The sequence below is a fragment of the Primulina huaijiensis genome, chromosome 17 (genome assembly GCF_012295235.1).
Source record: "Primulina huaijiensis isolate GDHJ02 chromosome 17, ASM1229523v2, whole genome shotgun sequence".
NCBI classification, from domain to species: Eukaryota; Viridiplantae; Streptophyta; class Magnoliopsida; order Lamiales; family Gesneriaceae; genus Primulina; species Primulina huaijiensis.
In genome coordinates, this window is record NC_133322.1 from 14,862,403 (window position 1) to 14,882,327 (window position 19,925).

The window sequence follows — 19,925 nt, forward strand, 5'->3', positions numbered from 1 at the left end:
ATGTAATTTTATCTCGCTTTTGACGAGTGTCCAATAATATGTTCTACTTTCTCTTCATGTGTCGAGCCCGACCTATAAATGTCGAATCTTAGTGGACGGTCGCCATGAGATCCCCCAATAATATGAGCTGAAGTCACGGAAGTTCCACGTAGTTCACATCAAATATATATCAGTGGAAGTCAAAGCTTTCTAGCGTCCAGGCCTCCCCAATAATATGAACCAAATATTGACCGCGGGTAGCGTTCATCATGTAACCACCGTTGACGGAAGACAAGGAAATATTAAACTTTCTTTTAATTGGCTTGATTTAAATTTTAGATCTTATCCAAAATGATGGATTTTATTTTAAAATTTTTTGTCTCATCATTAATTTTAAAATCTTGTGCCATGGTAGTTTGTATATTTGACGAATTCTTGCAACTCTTGTTATTATATTAATAATAACGCACATTCTGCTTATTTAAAATATATCACATGTATCATAAATAATGAAAGATGATCAGTAACCGAGAGCTAATTGATCCATAAGAGCCATATAAAGATCTATATCCAAACCTAGGTAAATGAAGGGATGCAAATGCAATATTACATAAGCTTCCAATATTTACATATCTTCGATCTTCAAAACTTTTTGGAGGATCTGGGCCTACAATCTACGAATCTTGATCTCCCATTAATCTAATATTTACATTAAATTTACATGGCACATTGGGATACAAATTTAAGGGGTGAGAACGAGCCATAAACCAGACCCACTTTAATAATTATCAGATAATAAAAAATAACGTATAAAATATCCTAACATAAACCTAGCAAATTTTTCATGGCTCTCAATCATCCTTATATCATATAACATCAAATATTATATTAATTCCATAATATCACATATTATCAGTAATCGTCATAATTAAAAGGTTAAACAAACTTTTTTATTTAACTTCAGGGGCTGTTATTTTTAAGGAATTTCAAACGCGGATAGAAATAATAAACTAAACATGATTTTAAATAAAACATACGATAGAGAAAAAATGGTACTAATACCACTGTTGGAGTACCGTTTTCTCGTATACAAAGCGCAGCGGAAATTTTAGAAGTTTGTTTCGATGTTCGAAACACTTATTGAGTGTCATATTAATTAAACGTCCATAGGGTATTTAGAATCGTTTAACTTAGCGTGTTTAACGCTGGCTACGACTATTCCGATTTTTAAGCGGATATAGTACTTCTTGTAAATCTCATCGAACAGATCTCCCTCCTGTTGATCCTCTAATTAAGTCTTCGATTGGAGACTGAATTATTTGTTTGGATCGTATTAGAGATCTCAAACAATTTTTGCGTTGAGACTGGATCATTCGAATTTCTAAAATCTGGAGACAATGAGGTGGCAGCGGGGCGACGGCGCAAGGAAGAGCACAGCCGAAATATTCCTTGAAGGAATATATGATGGCCAAAAATATTTAGTGGAGAGGAGAGGAGAGGAGAAATTTTGTGTGTCAAAACTTGTGCACAAAAATTGTCTTATTTCATGTGAACCCTCACGAAATATTTATAAAGTGTGATTCACTGATTCATGATCTCATGAGGATTCCCTCACCCATCAAGATTCCATTCCATTATTTTAAATTCTAATGTGATTATATCATGCATAAATCAACTTTTGATAATGCATCGTATTTTTACATACATACATACATNTTTTATGAAAATTTTGTACGTATAAGTAGTCGTCGCTACTCATTCTATCATTTAATTAGTAAATTTTAAATTCACTAAATAAATAATTGAGAACTTATTATAACCTCAATCGACGATCCGACAACATTAATGTATCAAGGATATAGATCTTGTTCATATAATGAAAACTAAGAATTTCGAAGACCAAAATTTTCACTATTCATATTTGACAGCTGCCAGTTTTGTAAACTCTTTCACCACAACAGGCAGTTCCACTCTCCTTACTCAAGTAACAATTAAACTAACTTCCACTTTTTTCACCCTATGGAATCAAGTTATAAACTCATTTATAAGCATTCTGTTTGTGTGACCATAAATAGTTCAGGGATAAAGCTAGCAGTTGGTTAACTCCTCCATATGATGCAGAATAACATTTATTCTTATTCGGGCTTATCATAATTAGCCATATTCTTTTCATCAACACCTTGATCAAGAATGTCAAAACTCATTTATGATTATACCCATCGAATCATGGTAAGAGAGTCTAGTAACATCTTCTTGTGATCTCTTAAGTATCACTGATAGTGCAAGCAAGAACCTTAAGTCATGGTTAATATTTCGATCGAATCTTCAACCATTGATATATTGATAGTTGCATATGAATTCGATAACGATGTGATGTATCTTTGAGTACTAATAGTGACATGGTATGTGTAACTGAGGAAACACTTTTCCAAAATACAGATGTCTTACTCTGACCAGAGATTCCTCACATTATTAACCCATCAGATTACACATGATATCTTCACTTGTATACAAACGATGAATCCCAAACTACAATGCATTTGATCTTACATATTTCGAAACTACACTCAACTTCTCTACCCCTTAATGGAGTCGGCAAACGAATGAAAGTGCATACTAGTACTTAGAGCCTTTACGTTGTCCCGTGTCAAAGGATTAATGATGTACAACGATAACCGCGGTCTATTCCACTCAATAAATGATAACCAATTGGACAGTCCGAGTGCATCATCATATGATTACCCATCTATATGAATGGACATCTCCATGCCCTTACCAATTAAACATGACATTTACATCACACATGTTAGTCTCAATCTCAAGCGACCTTCATCATTATTTTAGGTATCTGATTCGATCAAGAACCTGTTTAGAATAGATGGTATACTTTCATAATGAGTTTAATGATCTTACGTTGAGAGACAGACCACATGATACCTATTATTAATTCGAGGACTTTATCTATGCAGCTTGAATGAGTAAATAGATAAAGTAAATGCCATAAATAGATAAAATCATAAAATATTATTAAAATATCGTGTTTACATTTGAGTAAAAATCCAATTAGAAAAATCAACGATTGGGGTAGGGAGGGGGACATATTTTGGATTCGAGGGCGGCGAAACGAAGAAAACATCCAGCCGTCGTCCCGGTCCATTGTCATTCCTAATTAAAATCTTTTTAAATTCCATCATTGCACATTTAAGTAAATGTAATTTTTTTTTTATTTCAGATTTAAATAAATTACATCATTGCGGATTTAAGTAAACATGGATGCAGTTGTTTTTTTAAGATAGCAAATCCTTCAGTGTGGGAATGGACCACCTCGGTCATGTATTATTTGTAAAGGCAAAATGTTTATTCGGCTGTTTATCATACTTCATTTTTCTGAAATGATGGTGCGTAAGGAGGGAGTCTTACTGGTTGTTTCATTTGGATGGACAATTTGGATCGTGGAGACGGATGAACCGGTGGCGATTCAAGCAGTGAAACACCCAACTCTCTTTTGATCAAAGGACGATCTCATTGTTGATTTAGTAATAAGATCAACTTGTGCTCAATTTCCATTTGCTCTTATCCACTACAACAATAAATGGCTATTGTGACACTTTTTTGTAGACACTTTTAATTAAATGTTGTTACAAATACTTACTAATGACACTTGTAAAAAATTAATAATGTGTAAAAAAAACATATTAAATTAGTTATCCTGACATTTTGAATTGATGTCATTTTTTATATGTAGGGAAACAATTATTTTTCCCACATCGTAAAAAATCATTAAAAAACTAAAATTTGTCACTATAAATAAATGTAGGAATATTTGGGTTGGATAAATATTGGAGAAGGGAAAACAATTGTTTACCTCCATATAAAAAATGACATCAATTAAAAATGTCAGGATAACTAATCTAATATGTTTTTTTATTCCCATATTTATTTTATCTATTTTTCCCTCCTCCAATATTTATCCAACCCAAATATTCTCACATTTGTTATTGTCACTATAAATAACATACACGACACTTTTAGTTGTCATTATAAATGATTTTAACTGAAATATAAATTTGTCATTATTACTATAATAACAAGACATGTATAAATGTATTTAAAACATGATGAGTTTTTTTGACATTTAAAATTGTCATTATATGAATAATTAGTAACACGTATGAAATTGTCATTAACATCTTATAATGATATTAAAAAATATCAGGAAGTTTAATACGAAATTTGAATAGAAGACATTTGTTGAAGGTGTCACTAAAACTTAAATTTCACTAAATATTGAATATGATGACATTTATGAATGTTATTATAAGCATTTATTTTTGTAGTGATCAAACAATACTGCTGAAGAACGGCTAAGAATGTTGCCCACGTTTTAGCCATGTTTTGTAAGATTTCATTCCTCTTTTTCTGAAAAAACCTGTATTGGTCGACTTGCTGAACTAATGAATGCAATATGGTTTTTTCCTTTCAAAAAAGAATTGAACATTAATTTTTTTTAAAAAAATTCAGAATTAAAAAACATGGCTTTTATATGAATTAAATTGTACCATGCACTTTCTACAATGGAATGTGCCTTCTATGACTAACAATCTTAAGATATATGGCTCGAAAAATTCTTAACATGATTCCTACCTCTATATAATATTTTATTTTTAATTTCACTTTTAATATAAGATGGATGTTTATTAAATTTGAGAAAATTGCAAAAATTATTGTATCATTTGGCACTTTTTGGTTTTTTTGTTCTATAAAGTCGTCATAATTTTAGTCTTTTTCAAAACCAAAGTGTTAATGTGACATCACCACATCAATAATATTTGACGTTAAGTTAGTATCATTTTGTGCCACATTATCAAGGCAACAGTCTGTAAAAAAAATAAATAAATAAATAAAGTACTGAAAAACAATCAACTTATATTAAAATAAAACTTCGATAATATTTTAGCGTACCAAAATTTAAAACTGGTCAATTTATAAGATGATTTTGCTAATTTTCCTCAAAAATTGTTTCCAACTAGGAAAAAATAAATATTGGTGTACATTGGTCGATAAAGGTTTTAGATAATTTAATTATTCAGAATTAGGTTTTAATACAATAACTCAAATTATTATTTAATATTTGTTATTTTTCATCAGTTGAATGTATCAGTAACGTCTAGCATTATATCAACAATAATTGATCTCACGTCAGAAATATTTGACATCACGTTAACATTTCGATGAAAAAAGAATAAAAATACAAAAAAAGAACCAAGTTACTGTAAGATTGCATTTGAATGATGGATTTGAAGCCACATATTTCAAATCGATACAAACAAATCTATTGATTTGTTTGGCTAAATTCATTATACAATGTATTCTAAATCCTTAGCTAGTTATTTTTTGAATAATTGTAGTGAATTTCATGTCAATATCAATAAGGAATCATTTAAAATCCTTCTTCAAATTCAAATCCTCGAATCCAAATGCAACCTAAATAAAATATAATCATTGTATGAATTCTTTTATTCATTCTCGCTATTATTATAATGCAATAAAATATTACCTTCGAAGTGATGAAACTACTATTTTATCAAACGCTTCAGAACCCTTCACCAGCTTAATTTGATGGTACTGTGTATCTAAATATCCCTCCGTTTCGTGTTCATCATATTCCTACTATGATCCATATCAGTACATTTTATAATTTGAGAGCAAAGTAAATTCTCAATTTCAGAGAAAATGAGCATAACAACTCAAATCAGAACCATATATCACTACAAGAAAATTGATTTTAATGACGGTATAATCCCATCGCTAAATATGTTATACCAATAATGACGGGATCTTATTACCGTCATTAATTACTTTTACCTAGGAGGGCAGTAATGAAGGTATATGACGGGAAATTTCCCGTCATTAAAATTAATTTATGACGGGTTTTAGACATTTAATGACGACATTTCCCGTCACTATAGATCAATTTTCTTGTAGTATATGCATCGCAAGAAAAGAGGAGAGCCCAACATAGCCATGAATAAATTGCCAACATAATAGGAACATATCAAATAAACTCAACCATATATGTGTATGTAAATAATTAGCTAACTATATATGTAGCCGGCAATTCATCCTTGGCTTTATCGAACTCTCTTCTAATATATGCAATGCATGCGCACAGATGTATGGCGCAGTTTATTTTCTAAATTTAAAATATTTGTTTAATGTATATATCGTTATATTTTTCGAGGTGACGATCCACCTATATATAGTGTATATAGGGAAAAAGAGTTAGGATAGTTGGAATATATAGATATGATGGATAAATATTCTTATTTTATCGTGGATTACAATTACATGCAAATGTCAAAATGGAATGTGGCTGCCCTGATACCAAAGGGTTATGACAAAAAACTGTCTACTACAAAATATATATCATAAAAGAATAGTTGACATTGTTTATATCGCCTTTTTTACATGGTTGAATTTTGAAAGTTGGCTTGTTGGAGGAATATGGAATCATGGATTACATATCAGTAGGTCAAACTTAACATATCTTTCTTTCGCTATTTTATAGGACCTAGTGTTTGTCTCTTTACCAAAAGCTATAGCTTTTGATGATGGTGCAACTCAAATTATTTTATAAAAAAACGTAAAGCAACTCAAACATCATAATTCGACCGCTCTCGGACAATTAATGAAGTCCAAATATCACATTTCCAATAATTTCACTGTTTCAGTAAATGAGAATTGAATCCGTGACCTTGTCTCTGATACTAATTGTAGGACTGGACATTTGCTGCTTTATCAAAAGCTAGAGCTTATGGTAATAGTACAACTCAATTTTTTTTTAAAATCGTAAAATAGCCCAAACAGTACGGTTCGATCGTTTTCCAAACAGGGATAAACTATTACCCCCCAACAATTTTGAATATAAAATAATTATTTTTTTATTACTAGTGTGTTGGAACATTTCATGTTCGCAATCTTGATTTTGACGTTAACAACACTTGTTATTTTGTTTCTAACGAGTTTACCTAAGTGCGCAGAAAGCTGAAACTTAACCAGACCAACTGAACTGAACCACACCAGCTGAACTGAACCAGTTGACCAGTTGAACAGAGTTTACCAGTCGGGAAAATGTCCAGCAAGGCGAATTTGACCGTCGCAATTTCAAGAACAGTACAAAAACTTTCCAAACGGTCATATTCTTGTATCTAACATATATATCATTGTTGGGGCCTATAAATACAACATCTAGAAGATCAAACAAGAACCTTTGAAGAGGATTCAAAGCATGGACAGTTAGCATGAATAAATCAGCTAGTTGAGAGCAGAAGCCCTTTGTGTAAGGATACATTTGAGATGTACACTGTAAAGGATAAATTCCTCACACTCAATCACTCAGATATATACAAGAAAGTTGAACTTCAAATATTAGTTAAGTGAGTTTTAACACAAAGACGTAAAACAATGTGTTTGTAGTATTTGTGTTGGAATATTTTATGTTCGCAATCTTGATTTTGATGTTAACAAAACTTGTTATTTGGTTACTAATGATTTATCATAGTGCGCAGGATTTTGTAACTGATCAGAAGTCGAACTGATCAGTTATCTCGCCTTAACTGAAGCTTTCGAGTATGCCAACTGATAGTGCTAAGTGATTGCCCAAGCTGAATCAGTCCAACTGATGTATCGAAGAAAGGTTCAACCGATTGATCAGTTGTTAAGTAATTCAGCAGAAGACCTTCAGAAGCTCGGCCAGTTGATGAAGAGCACAACTGATGGAAAGCCCAACTGACCAGTTCAACTGAACCAGCGTAACCAGTTCAGCTGACGAGCCAACTGATTTCACCAAACTAGTTCAACTGAGCAGTCCAGAGCATCAGTTAGGAATCAGTCAGTATGGAGAACACGACAAGCTTATTCAATGGAGTTCGGCTGTGCGCACTGAGTAAAGTATATGTACTATCAATAGTACAGTTAATGGACGTTGCAACAAAGATTAAAGCTGAGAGATTCCTGGAGACATGTCGGAAAAGTCGAGACACAAATCTCAAGGAATTCATTCAAGCTGCAACTGATACAATTATCGAGTTTCACTGTACGTTCAGTTTCCCGCCTATATATAGAAGATCAGTGAAGACCAAAACATAAGAAGAGAAAAGAGAAGAGAGGGCACACTTAATGCTTATCAGCTTTCAAGAAGCATTCAGCCCAGAGGGACACTTCAACGTGTTATCAGCTTAGTTTAAAAGCTCATCTCCCTCAGTGTGTGAGAACACCTTTCTGGTGTATTCATTGTTTAGTTCTCACACACGAACACTCACTCACTCTCAAATATAGTCTTGCACAAAGACATTAAACTTGTGTATGTAGTCTTTAACACATCGATGTTAAAGAAGTGTTGGCTGGAAGGTTCTACCTTCAGTCTAGGCTAGGAGTTCAGTTAGGCAGTAGCATAAGTCCTAATTTGAGTGGGTTTGTACAAGTAGTTGTATAAATTAAATTCTTCTAGTGAATCCTACCCGAAGTGATAGAAAGGGTGACGTAGGAGCAGTTGAAGTCTCCGAACATTCATAAACATATCTTGTGTACTTAACTGATTAACTGCTGTTTTCAAACTGACTTGATCAGTTAGAGCATCTGTCAGTTCAGTTTTCACCATAACTGAACTGATATATGTGATAACTGATCCCTTGCTTTTCAGTTATTCAGTTTACATAAATTAAATCGTTTTATAATATAACATGTTTCTTCACAAAGGATTACTTCGAGTTTCTTATGCTTGGTTTTAAAACAAACTCGATTTAATTCATCAGTGTTAACATTCTTAGAACACGAGTTATTGCAGCTCATTGGAGAATATAGTGTTCGAAGCATCTTCGAAGGTGCTAGCACACTCGATCTTTCAATCGGTATCAGAGCTAGCTGTTCTAAGAAGAACATTTGAATAACATTATCCGCGACGCGAAGGCGCCGCCATTACTTCCTCAGAGTTGCCACCTTTTTGGGGGTAGCAACTTCTCCTTCCTCAGAGGAGGATTGGAGCTCTCGGATTTTCATCCTTAGCAACAGTATCTTCTCAAACATAATGTCCTCCAACGCAGCTTTTCTTGCTGCAACGGCTGACTTCATGAACTCATCTGCTATGTCTGGCTGTGTAGAACTCCCTGCATTGTTCATTGCTGTTTACTTAACTTGCTTTATCTGCTGATATTTGGTGACTAACCCTTTCTCTTATTTATAGCCGAGATTGAGGCATCTGAAGAGTCGCAATCATTATTCCGGACGATTCATCTTTTGAGAATAAGATTTCTTTTATAATTACACATTAATATAAACGTCATTTTCTTTTCTAGATTAAAATATGCATTTATTGAGGGGAAATAACGAATTTAAATGGTTAACTGATAGGACAATAGTCATTTGGTCTTCAACTGAACTGATTCAGTTTTCAACTGATCACTCAGTTACTGACCTAACTGATCCTATCCAATAAGTTAACTGATTATTCGATAAAATTCCATAATAAGTTATGTGACTGTTAATTACGTATTTAATTGATGTCTTTCAATGAACAGTAACTTGAAACGTGGCCCCATGTAGACCATTTAACTCCTACACACGTTTTCATCACACGTACACACGTTTTCACTCGATTTTTACGGGACTAACACGTGTCCAAAATTTGAACAGTCACAAACATAAGTACTTGCACCCGCCTCATTTCAGTTCTTTTCTTTACGCGCACTTCAGTTTTCAGAGCAAATCAATACACATAACTTTTCTTCTCGCAGATAACCAATCTTTCAGAAATGGCAAATCAAGTTCCGATACACATTCTGAACGCAATGGAAATTGATTTTGATTCAGTCCTGTCTATCCACGACGAAGCTATCAGGAATTTTTTCCTCAAACTGGAGACTGCTGGACTGAAGACGTTTCTGGGATTATCTTCCCAAGAAATTTATCCAAAAGAGATTCAGGATCTCTATACTAATGGATTTATCTCTACTGACGGGAACATCATTACCACCATCAACAGTCAGTTGCTGATCATCGAAGAAAACTCTTTCATCAACATCTTTCAACTGCCTACAAATGGACTGGCAAATATCTCTGACGTCAAGACTTCTGATGTTGAGGAGATGCTAACTCTTTTATCTGTTAATGGACGGAAAATCAAGGTTTTCGATCCAAAGAAAGAACTGAAGCCAGAGATTCAGTTGTTAGCTGAAATTGTGGCCAAAGGACTACTAGCCAAAGCAGGATCATTTGCTGTTCTTACACAGGAAAAATTTCAAGTCATGACTGCTATCATGGCTGGAAGAAAACTGCAGTGGTCAGCTATCATCTTCAACCTTCTCAAAAACATGTTTCAGTCATCGAAACAATCAAAGTGATTTGCTGTGCCGCTCAGCTATTAGATGAAAAACAAGGGTTTGGTGGGTGACACTTCTGAGAGGTCATCCAAGTTCAAGATTTTCAATGCTAAGAATGTTCAGCTGCTGAAGCTCAAGATAGATATTTCTCCTGAACAGTTCATCAAGGTGAAAAAGGAGATTGGGACGCAGGAGGCTCCTAAATCAGTCAAGAAAGCCAAAAAAATAGTTCAAAAGAAGACAATCAAAAGGAAACTGATTGTCAGTGAGACTGATTCTGAGAGGACTCCTTCTCCTAAAATCACCAAGAATCCCAGAACACTCAAGACAAAACCAGCAACTGTTTTGGAAACCATTCAAGTTGAGAGATTAACACCGACTGGAGCTGAACAGCCTATCAGTGCCATACCTTTGAGGGCAATTCCAGTTGAATCTTCTACTAAGATTCAGTTACCATTCTCAATTGCTCAATCCAAGAAGGTTATCACCGAATCTGGTGATAAGAAACAACTAGCAGGAGTCAAAGCTCCATTGATCTCTGTCACTGCTCCAACGTCTCTACCGTTTTCAAGACAAAAAGGAGTGGTGATAAGGGAGAAAGTTGATACAACTAAATCAGGATTGAGTATATCTCACGTCCTCCCTGATCCAAAAGGGAAGGGCAGGATGACAGAAGAGCCCAGACCTACGAATTCAATTCAGATTCATATTGACCTGATATGGAAAGAGGTCAATGAGTTTTCTAGATCTAAGCTCACAACTTACAACCAATGGGTCAAGTTCAGAACTGAAATTTTTGCGAAACAACTGCAGAAGAAATCAGCTCTGAAGAAGTTCATTGCTTTGGAGGCTGTTGTTTTGAAAATGGTCAAAGCTGCAACGATTGCTCAAGCATTGGAGAGGAAGACATACTTTTTTGACCTGGTGCGTGTCAATAAACTAACACAGTTGATCACCCAACTACGCCAAAATTTTGATCCAACCAGTCCAACTGCTTCCAATGACAGAGCAGTTTATACCCAGCTGGACTCGGATCTTCGATCAATGCAAATGAATATCAAAAGTTTGTAAATGGATCAAGAGTTTATCATTTAAACAGATGTCCAGAGTCCTCCATCAGAAGAACCAGCTGAACAATCAGTTCAAGAAGCATAGCCATCCAAGGAACTAGTTGCTAAAACAACTCAGCAAGCAACTGCTACTTCTTCAAAGGAGGCTCAATTGTCAACTTCAGCTCTTCAATCTTCAACTGCAGAACTTCAATTTTATACTGATGCTGAGTTATCATTCGCGAACATTGACGAAATCATTCAATCAGTTGCCACTGATATTCAGCTGAATGTTCTAAATACAGAAGCATTTGAAGAACCAATCGCCTCAGAGGCCGTTCTACACCAAACTGAGGAACCAGCCGCATAGGCTATTTTTCAACCAACTGAAGAGCTAGTTCAGTCAGCTACCATGACTGAACAAACTATTCCAGCTGAAACAAGAGAGGCTCAGCTTCACTTGGTACAAACTGAAGAAGTGCCAGTTGAAAAGCCAACCACAGTATTAGTTGTTCAACCAACTGAGGAATCCACTACTGTTTCAGTTGATCAACAAACTGGAGAGCCTTCAAGCTCAACTGCTGTTCCGAATCTCTCTTCTCTTCCACAACTTCAACAGGAGAATATATCAGAAGATGTTCCAGAAATGGTTAATGTTGTGACTGAATCCTCGGACAAGGCCTTGATAATCTTTCATCAAGAACAAAAGGAGCAGGAACCAGAATTCTCTGGAGCTATGTTTCCTGGCATGTCAATGGCTACTGAAAGCATGATAGAAAATATTCAGTCCAACCTCCTCCATGTGGTTTCATTTCTTTCTAAAGTCAAGACAACCCAACTGGAGAACACCTTGAAGATTGATTCCATAAAGAAGAATACCTTTAAGAATCTTCAGCAGGTCACAAAGGACATTACAAACCTGTTCTTCCAAATGGATCAAATACGGAAAGACCGAGTGGCGACTGAATCTCACTTTCATACTCAAGCCATGTTCAACAAACGCTTTGATTATTTGGAAAATATTGTCACAAAGCGAATAGACTTGCTGCAAGAACATGTGATGAATGTTGTATCAAATGTCAACTCGGAAGTTCGTATTTTATCCAGAAAAGTTGATGCGTTTGACAAAAAAAGGAAGAAGAAGAAGAAAAAGATCAGCATAAGTAATCTAAGAAGAGAACCAGTCAACCAACTGATCAAAATCCAGCTAATAGAAGATCAAGATCAGTTAGAAGACAATCTCTATTCTCCTATTCAGTTGAAGGATTTGGCAGATTTTGAAGATTATTTTAATCAGTTTGACATTCTTTTATTCTTTCATTCTTTGTACGAATCTGTATATTGAAAGAGTTGCCAATAAAATATTATTTTATCTACAAAGGTTCAGTTGATCAGTTCATATTTTCTAAGTTTTGTCAAACACCAAAAAGGGAGAAATTTTTGGAAACTAAATTTCAAAAGTGTGACAAACTGAGGGTTTAAAAGACTGAACTAACTGCTCAAGAAGGCTGAAAATATGAACTGAGATAGCTAACTGAACTACGTATATAACTGGATGATCAGTTGGAAACTGATCAGTTACACCACAATTAATTTGGGAGCAATCAGCTTATTGACTAAAAGAAGTACACGTCATCAGTGAAAAAGACGTAGCCCAATCACCGACAAATTGTACAAAGAGCAGTAGGAACGCCGCATTCAGAAACACTGCAGTGTATGATTGTCAGAAGTATATTGACGTGGCAAACAACGGATAGAAAGATTCAAATCACATTCATTGTTACCGTTGGAAGCAAAGCCTATAAATAGCATAGAAAAGCAGCTGAAAAAGACACTGAACACTATTCTATTAACTGAGCTGTTACTCTGCTGAAATCTTTGCAAGATTTCTGTTCATACTCTAAGGATTTCAAAGCTCACGCTTGTATACATTCATAGCATTCAAGGCTATACTTCAAGGTTACAAGCACAAACACTTACTGTTGTAATACTCGATCTTGAAGAGATCAGTTGTGCTAAGTAATTTCAGTTCAGTTGAGTACTGTAAACTGTGTTGTAACTAAGATTTTCAGTTTGGCATTGTTAAGTCCAAAACTGAAGTGGGTCTGTACAATTGTTTGTATTGATCAAAGTCTTGTAGTGAATATCCTATCTTCGAGATAGAAAGGGTGACGTAGGAGTGATTAAAATCTCCAAACATCCACAAAATCTTTTGTCTCCTTATTTCAGTTTTATTCTATCTATCAGTCTGTTTATTTCTGCACTTTTATAGTTAGCTGATTGATATCGACTAACAAGATTCCCGATTTCAGTTTATCACTAAACTAACTCATTATTCGAAAAGATTGTAAAATTGCCTAGTGTTTATTCAACCCCCTTCTAAACACTCTTTGACCTACCAACCGATCCTATCACTTTGCATATGAGACATTAAACAATATGCTGATTGTGAGATGCTTCCTACAATCTTGAGTGCTAGGAGTTCTAGTTGGGTGCTGCCCTTCTGGAGTGGGCTTGTACAAGGTGTTGTATAAATCAAATTCTTCTAGTGGATCCTTCACACGGGGAAGAAGGGGTGACGTAGGAGCATTTGAAGTCTCCGAACATCCATAAACAAATTCGTGTCTATTTATTTTAAAGATGCATTCTTATTTCCATAAACGTAGATGCATTACTTATCATTTCCATTATTTTAAAGATGCATTCTTATTTAATATTTTGAGTTTATTATTATTTACAATAATATCGAAATTTCGAAAATAAAATCTTATACATGTCTATAATTAAATAAATATTTTTGTGCCCAAAAATCGTGTTTCTCACATATTCAATTTGGAAATGGAATGGGAATAAGAATGAATTGATATGCTTATTCCTTTCAAATAATTAGTGGAAAAAAAAATGAAACATGAATAGAATAAATTTAGTTTTAATTATCAAATAATTTCTTAATTAAATTTCAAAATACTCAAATTTTAGATTTATGCTAGTTAAGTTAAATTAAAAAAAAATTATAACACATTCTAATGACATACCAATCATAAGTACGTATAATGAATGCGCTGAAAATGTTCATTCCATTTTCACTTCATTCTCTTCTCTTAAACATACCCTAAGTTGTGTTATTTAAACTCCAGTCTATGAATTCATTAAATAAAAATATGTTCTTATAAAATGGAGCACGATGAGTAACATAATGTATAAATCATAAATAAAACCACTAATAAAATAATAGGTTAAGTACTGTTTAGTGTAACAAGAATGGGTACGATCTAGCCCCAATGGGGCGTCTGAGTAGGTGATCGTATTTGGTCAATGATTATGAGTATGATATAATTTTTTACGAAGTTCACATTATATCGCCCTTGCTTGAACATGAATTCTATAATTATTTGACTCATTTTCAACAATTATCTGCATATTAATTGATGTTCAAACAGTACTAGAATAAAATTAAGACAATTTATCTAATTATAATTTTGTGGTATATATACATTCGTTATAACTAATGATGATATTAATGTTTGTTGGAGAAGGCAATTGACATGAAACAAAAATTTGTTGTAAGTTAGGAATGAAACCCTAGCTATAATCTATTACTTTATTGCTTCACTCACTTAACCAAATCCTAATCTATAATCTTTTCATTCACTTTTCGTCATAAATTTATATCGCATTCCCCCTACATAAACCCACTCCCCAAACTCAAAATTACACCATTTCTACCCTTTCAAACCAAGAAAATTAAGTTTAAAAGAAAAATGGCAGGAGGAGGAGATCTCACATTCCCTGGAACTAAATCCACATTTGAAAACGGCCAACGGATCGATGCAGCAACAAGGCGATCCCGTGGTAGGCCCTCCGGGTCGAAGAACAAGCCGAAGCCCCCGATAATCATCACTAGGGATAGTGCTAATGCGTTGAAGGCACAGGCGATGGAGGTGACTTCAGGTTGTGACTTGTGCGAGAGTTTGATAAATTTTGCGCGTAAAAAACAACGTGGCATCAGCGTGCTTAGTGCTACGGGTTGTGTTACTAATGTCGCGTTGCGACAGCCATCGTCTTCCGGGTCGATTGTCACACTCCATGGAAGGTTTGCATTATTTCACCAACTTCTTTTGCATACCTAAACTCGTTTAATTTGACTTTAATTATGCAAATTTAAGTATATATCCATCGTACTATGTATTTGATATACTCTACAAGATATAGTATTTGGAATATAATTGAAAGTTGAAGAGTATAGAATTTTCAGCAAATCAAGATTGAAAAGATATATAAAAATTTGGGTATTTCCTTCAAGTTTATTTTATAAGTTAGTATGTCTTTAAAATGTATCTTCATAAAGGACGTAAATTTGGGTGTTCAATCTGGGAAGAACTAAAATCACATTCATAGCAGATTTGAGATCCTTTCTTTACTCGGTTCGATTCTGCCTCCACCGGCCCCGCCAGGGGTGACGGGTCTGACCATCTATCTCGCCGGAGCTCAAGGACAAGTCGTGGGGGGAAATGTGGTGGGGGCACTGATTGCTTCGGGCCCTGTGGTGATCATGGCCGCGACTTTCATGAATGCAACTTTCGATCGCCTGCCTTTCGACGAAGACGAAGAGGTTAACGTCGCTGTTGTGAATCAGCGCGACGTCTCCGAGGTTTACGGGATTCCGCAGAGTCCGATCACCAACGGTAACTTGCCTTCCGAAGGTTATTCATGGCCATTGAGCCGGGCTTTGGCAAAGTCTACGTAGGCTTATTGATTTATGTTAAATGATTGATAAGAGGGATTTGTATGTTATGGTTGAATCAATATGAAACAAATAATTATTTATTTCAATCGTTCTTATTAATCTTTGTTTAAATTGTGTTGTAATTATCATTGATTCTTATTACAAAGAGAGAGGAATATTTACTTTTTTACGAGAGTGAGAGTCTGATCAATGAGTATGCAACATATAGATGTGGATACTTATATGAACACCGTTGAAGTGACACTTACCTATTAGATGTACAATTTTTTTTTCTTCACCAAATCTAATAGGTGAATGCTACTTCAACGATACCCACAATGAGTGTGCAACATATAAAAAAATATATATGTATTCTTTGAACTAGAATTATAGGGTTTAAATTTTTTTTTTTAAAAAATATTTATTGGAAAATAGAATTGGACTACTAAACATAAAATTATAATAGCAAGAAAAATGACAAAATAAAGCAAAACGGCCCCAATACTTTAAAATATGAGCAAAAACATTTGTCATTTCTTATAATTTTTGTTTAGGTAAATTTTAATATGGATAATATAGGCTTTATTCTTGTCACATTATTCTTGTTGAGAGCGTTGGTGTCAAATAAATAATTTTTAGTAGATTTAGTGGTTTAGGCAAAAAAAAAAAGACTAAAACAAAAAAAAAATCTTACTGGATAAAATCAAATTTTGACAAGTTAAATTATTAAAATTCAAAAATACCAACTTCCAAGATTAATTCCAATTTTCCCCGTTATACTTTTGAATGTGACAAAATTCAGGATATATTTTATCTTTCTTCTCATGTGGGTGGTCTTTTTGTTGGAATTTATTAGTTTCAGAATTTGACAAATTGACCAGTAACCGATCAGAAGACCTGAACGGAACCAATAACTGAACTGGTAAAGTATAACTGAATTGAAGTAGACTTATCAAATTTAATTAAACTAGTAGAACTGAAATAAACCAACTAAAGTTCTCAAAAGATTTATAGTCTGAAACTGATGAGTCGAAGATTGATGAACTGATACCAGTTCTAAAGAATTGAATATGTGATTCATAGACTGATATAGTGTAACCGAATACTGAACTGGAACGTTCAAATTGAAAGACATCAATTAGAACTGATGCAGTCTAGCTAAACTGATCAGTCGACCAGTTTGACTCTTGATCAGCTTGACACATCATCAGTTGTAATTTGAATCTCAACAAAAAACTGACAGTCTGTATCAAAACAGAACAGATGAAGAAGAACAGTCTAATACATCGTACCTCTATCAGAAAAAGTCATCTACATGCATTAAAAGACGATTCAACGAATATTAATCATTTAATGCATTTAATGTGATCGTTGGAATCAAAGACTATATATAGCTGATGACCACAGTTGAAGAAAGGGTTAACAAACAATCCACGAACAACTACATTAAGAACAAATCAGTCAGTTGTGATTCACTTTCGAGTTTATTCAGTTTACAAATCGCAAAATTTAGCTCTCATCTTAAGCATTCAGGCTACTGATTAGAGCTATTCAGTTGACAACTAATAAGTGATAATGATATGATCGTTATGATAGTTAGAGAGTTTAGAAAGGGTAGTTGAATCAGATCTTTGGGGAACTGATCCTAAAATCTTGTTTGTCGATATAAATCGGTCAACTGATAATAGTGCAAAAATAGACTGAAATATAGATTGAATACCGAGAAATGATATAATGTAAAACTGAAAGAATAATTGAAATGAATAAACGAATTTTTACGGATGTTCGGAGACTTCAAATGGTCCTACTTCACCCCTTCTATCACGAGGACATGTGATTAATGGGTGATAATGGTGATTACATGCTGCATTATGTCATATATTTTGTTAATAATACCTTTAAGATGAGGTTAATGACATGAATAAGTGTCGTTAAGAGGAGATTAATGACAATGAATATTGACAATTAAGATGAGATAGACGACAATGAATCGAGTGACCCTTCACCTCAATTTTGGAGGCCTATAAATAGAGATCCACAACATGCAAGAAAATCACACCCAAATCACAAAAAATTTCAAGAAAGAGTGATGCCAAGTAATCGAGCCAAAGTTCTGTCCTATTCGAGTATCATATGCTTTTTGTATAGGTGATCGATCAGAGAAAAAGCCAACAAGTTCTTCAAATTTTTGGAGCACTTTCTGTAAGTGGGATTTTTGTTTTATCTCAAGATATATGTTTTAAAATCGACCATCATATATGTATTATATGTTTTTAAAATCTGATTTCTGAAATGTGTATTTCGTAGCACTAGAACTTTGTGAAATAATGGTAAGAATATATATTATGAACATATCTGATTCTTGATTCATAACCTCACCCCTTAGAGAAGAGAACATATAAGGGACTGATATCAGTTAGCCATGAAATTCATAATTTGTTCGGTGCATAATTCTGATACATGTTTATTCCTGAAAATAAGAATATTTATGTATATATCTATTGTTGTTTTTTTAAAAAAAAATTATTTTAAAAGATGGGAGGAATTCTCCTGCTTACTGAGTAACGACCATATCCCTCATATCCTCTCAGATAAGAATCAAGATCAGTTAGAGGACGAAGAACAAATCCAGTTATGGGGGGTAAGGAAAGAGAAGACCGCAACCAATGTTTAAGTTTCATTTTCGTTATCATTTTATTTCAAGTTGTATTCTTCGACACCGTAATTAATGTTTTACATTCCACTGCTGTGAAACATTATGTTATTATTTTGGATTTGTAAATACAATTCTTTTTATTTATGAATAAATAGACTAGTTTGAAAATTTTGTACTTCTAAGACTTGTTGTTTTATAATTATGTGATTGTGAGACAACATCGATGTCATATGTCTCAGTCTCGTGGCTTGATAGAGGTGATCTTGCATATGATAACACAGTCAAATGAAGTTTTACGTCCTTTCCACTTGACTACAATGTTTGATAAAATAAGAGTTGACATTATTCATATAGGAAAATAACCAGAATCATCTTATAAAAATATTGTTATTTACACTCCATAATTTACTAATCACACTCCAATTTTACATTTTATTTTATTACTCTAGGAAAATACCCTTTAATAACTTCTTTAAATTAATTACCCTTTAATAACTTCTTTATATTATTGGATTAATATTAATAGAATATACCATAAATAATTATTTAAAATCAATTATTAACTTCAATGAAGGGAAATTTTTCCAATCAAACGTCTTCATCAAAATTTAATTTCACAATGCACATGTAAGATTAATTTCAAGTTTTTTTAAATAAAATATATTTAATTAATATACCCTTTCAATAAAGTAAATTTTTTTAATTTTTAATAATTTTATATAAAATATTATATTTAATTGCTCCTCGAACTAAAAAAATTCATGTATGATTAAGATAATAAAAAATCATGATACTAAAATAAAAACGAAAGAGAAATACAAATAAATATAATATATTTTGAAAACAAAAATAATAATATTAACCACAACCACATCATATGAAAATTTTGACATCTTATTGGACCTCCTCTAAAAAATGATTGTTTGTTCCCTACCATATAACATGGCATCTAGCTAGAAAATTCTAATATGAATTTGGAAGAGAGTTCAACAATTTCAGAGCCTTATCCTCGTCATCCATCTTGACTTTCTATATTATCAAGATCATCCAAAATTTTGATGAACTCATCTATTTGTGCAGATAAGTTCTTGTCATCTCAAATCTTGAATGAACCTAGACTGAAAGTATTTTGATCAACA

At 33.6% G+C, this 19,925-nt stretch overlaps 1 protein-coding gene across 1 annotated transcript; it reads left to right on the forward strand.

Annotated features, from left to right (window-relative positions):
• The first annotated feature begins 15,165 nt into the window (after positions 1-15,165).
• On the forward strand, positions 15,166-16,151 carry LOC140962627 (AT-hook motif nuclear-localized protein 16-like). The gene is made up of 2 exons (XM_073421576.1): positions 15,166-15,497; positions 15,806-16,151. The coding sequence occupies exons 1-2, from the start codon at positions 15,166-15,168 to the stop codon at positions 16,149-16,151; spliced, it is 678 nt and encodes a 225-aa protein (XP_073277677.1).
• Positions 16,152-19,925: the final 3,774 nt, after the last annotated feature.

Bases quoted from the DNA above. Each gene is read 5' to 3' on its own strand.
- LOC140962627 (XM_073421576.1), top strand. From the start codon at position 15,166: ATGGCAGGAGGAGGAGATCTCACATTCCCTGGAACTAAATCCACATTT. The intron at 15,498-15,805 runs GTTTGCATTATT...CATTCATAGCAG, and splicing joins ATTGTCACACTCCATGGAAG to ATTTGAGATCCTTTCTTTAC.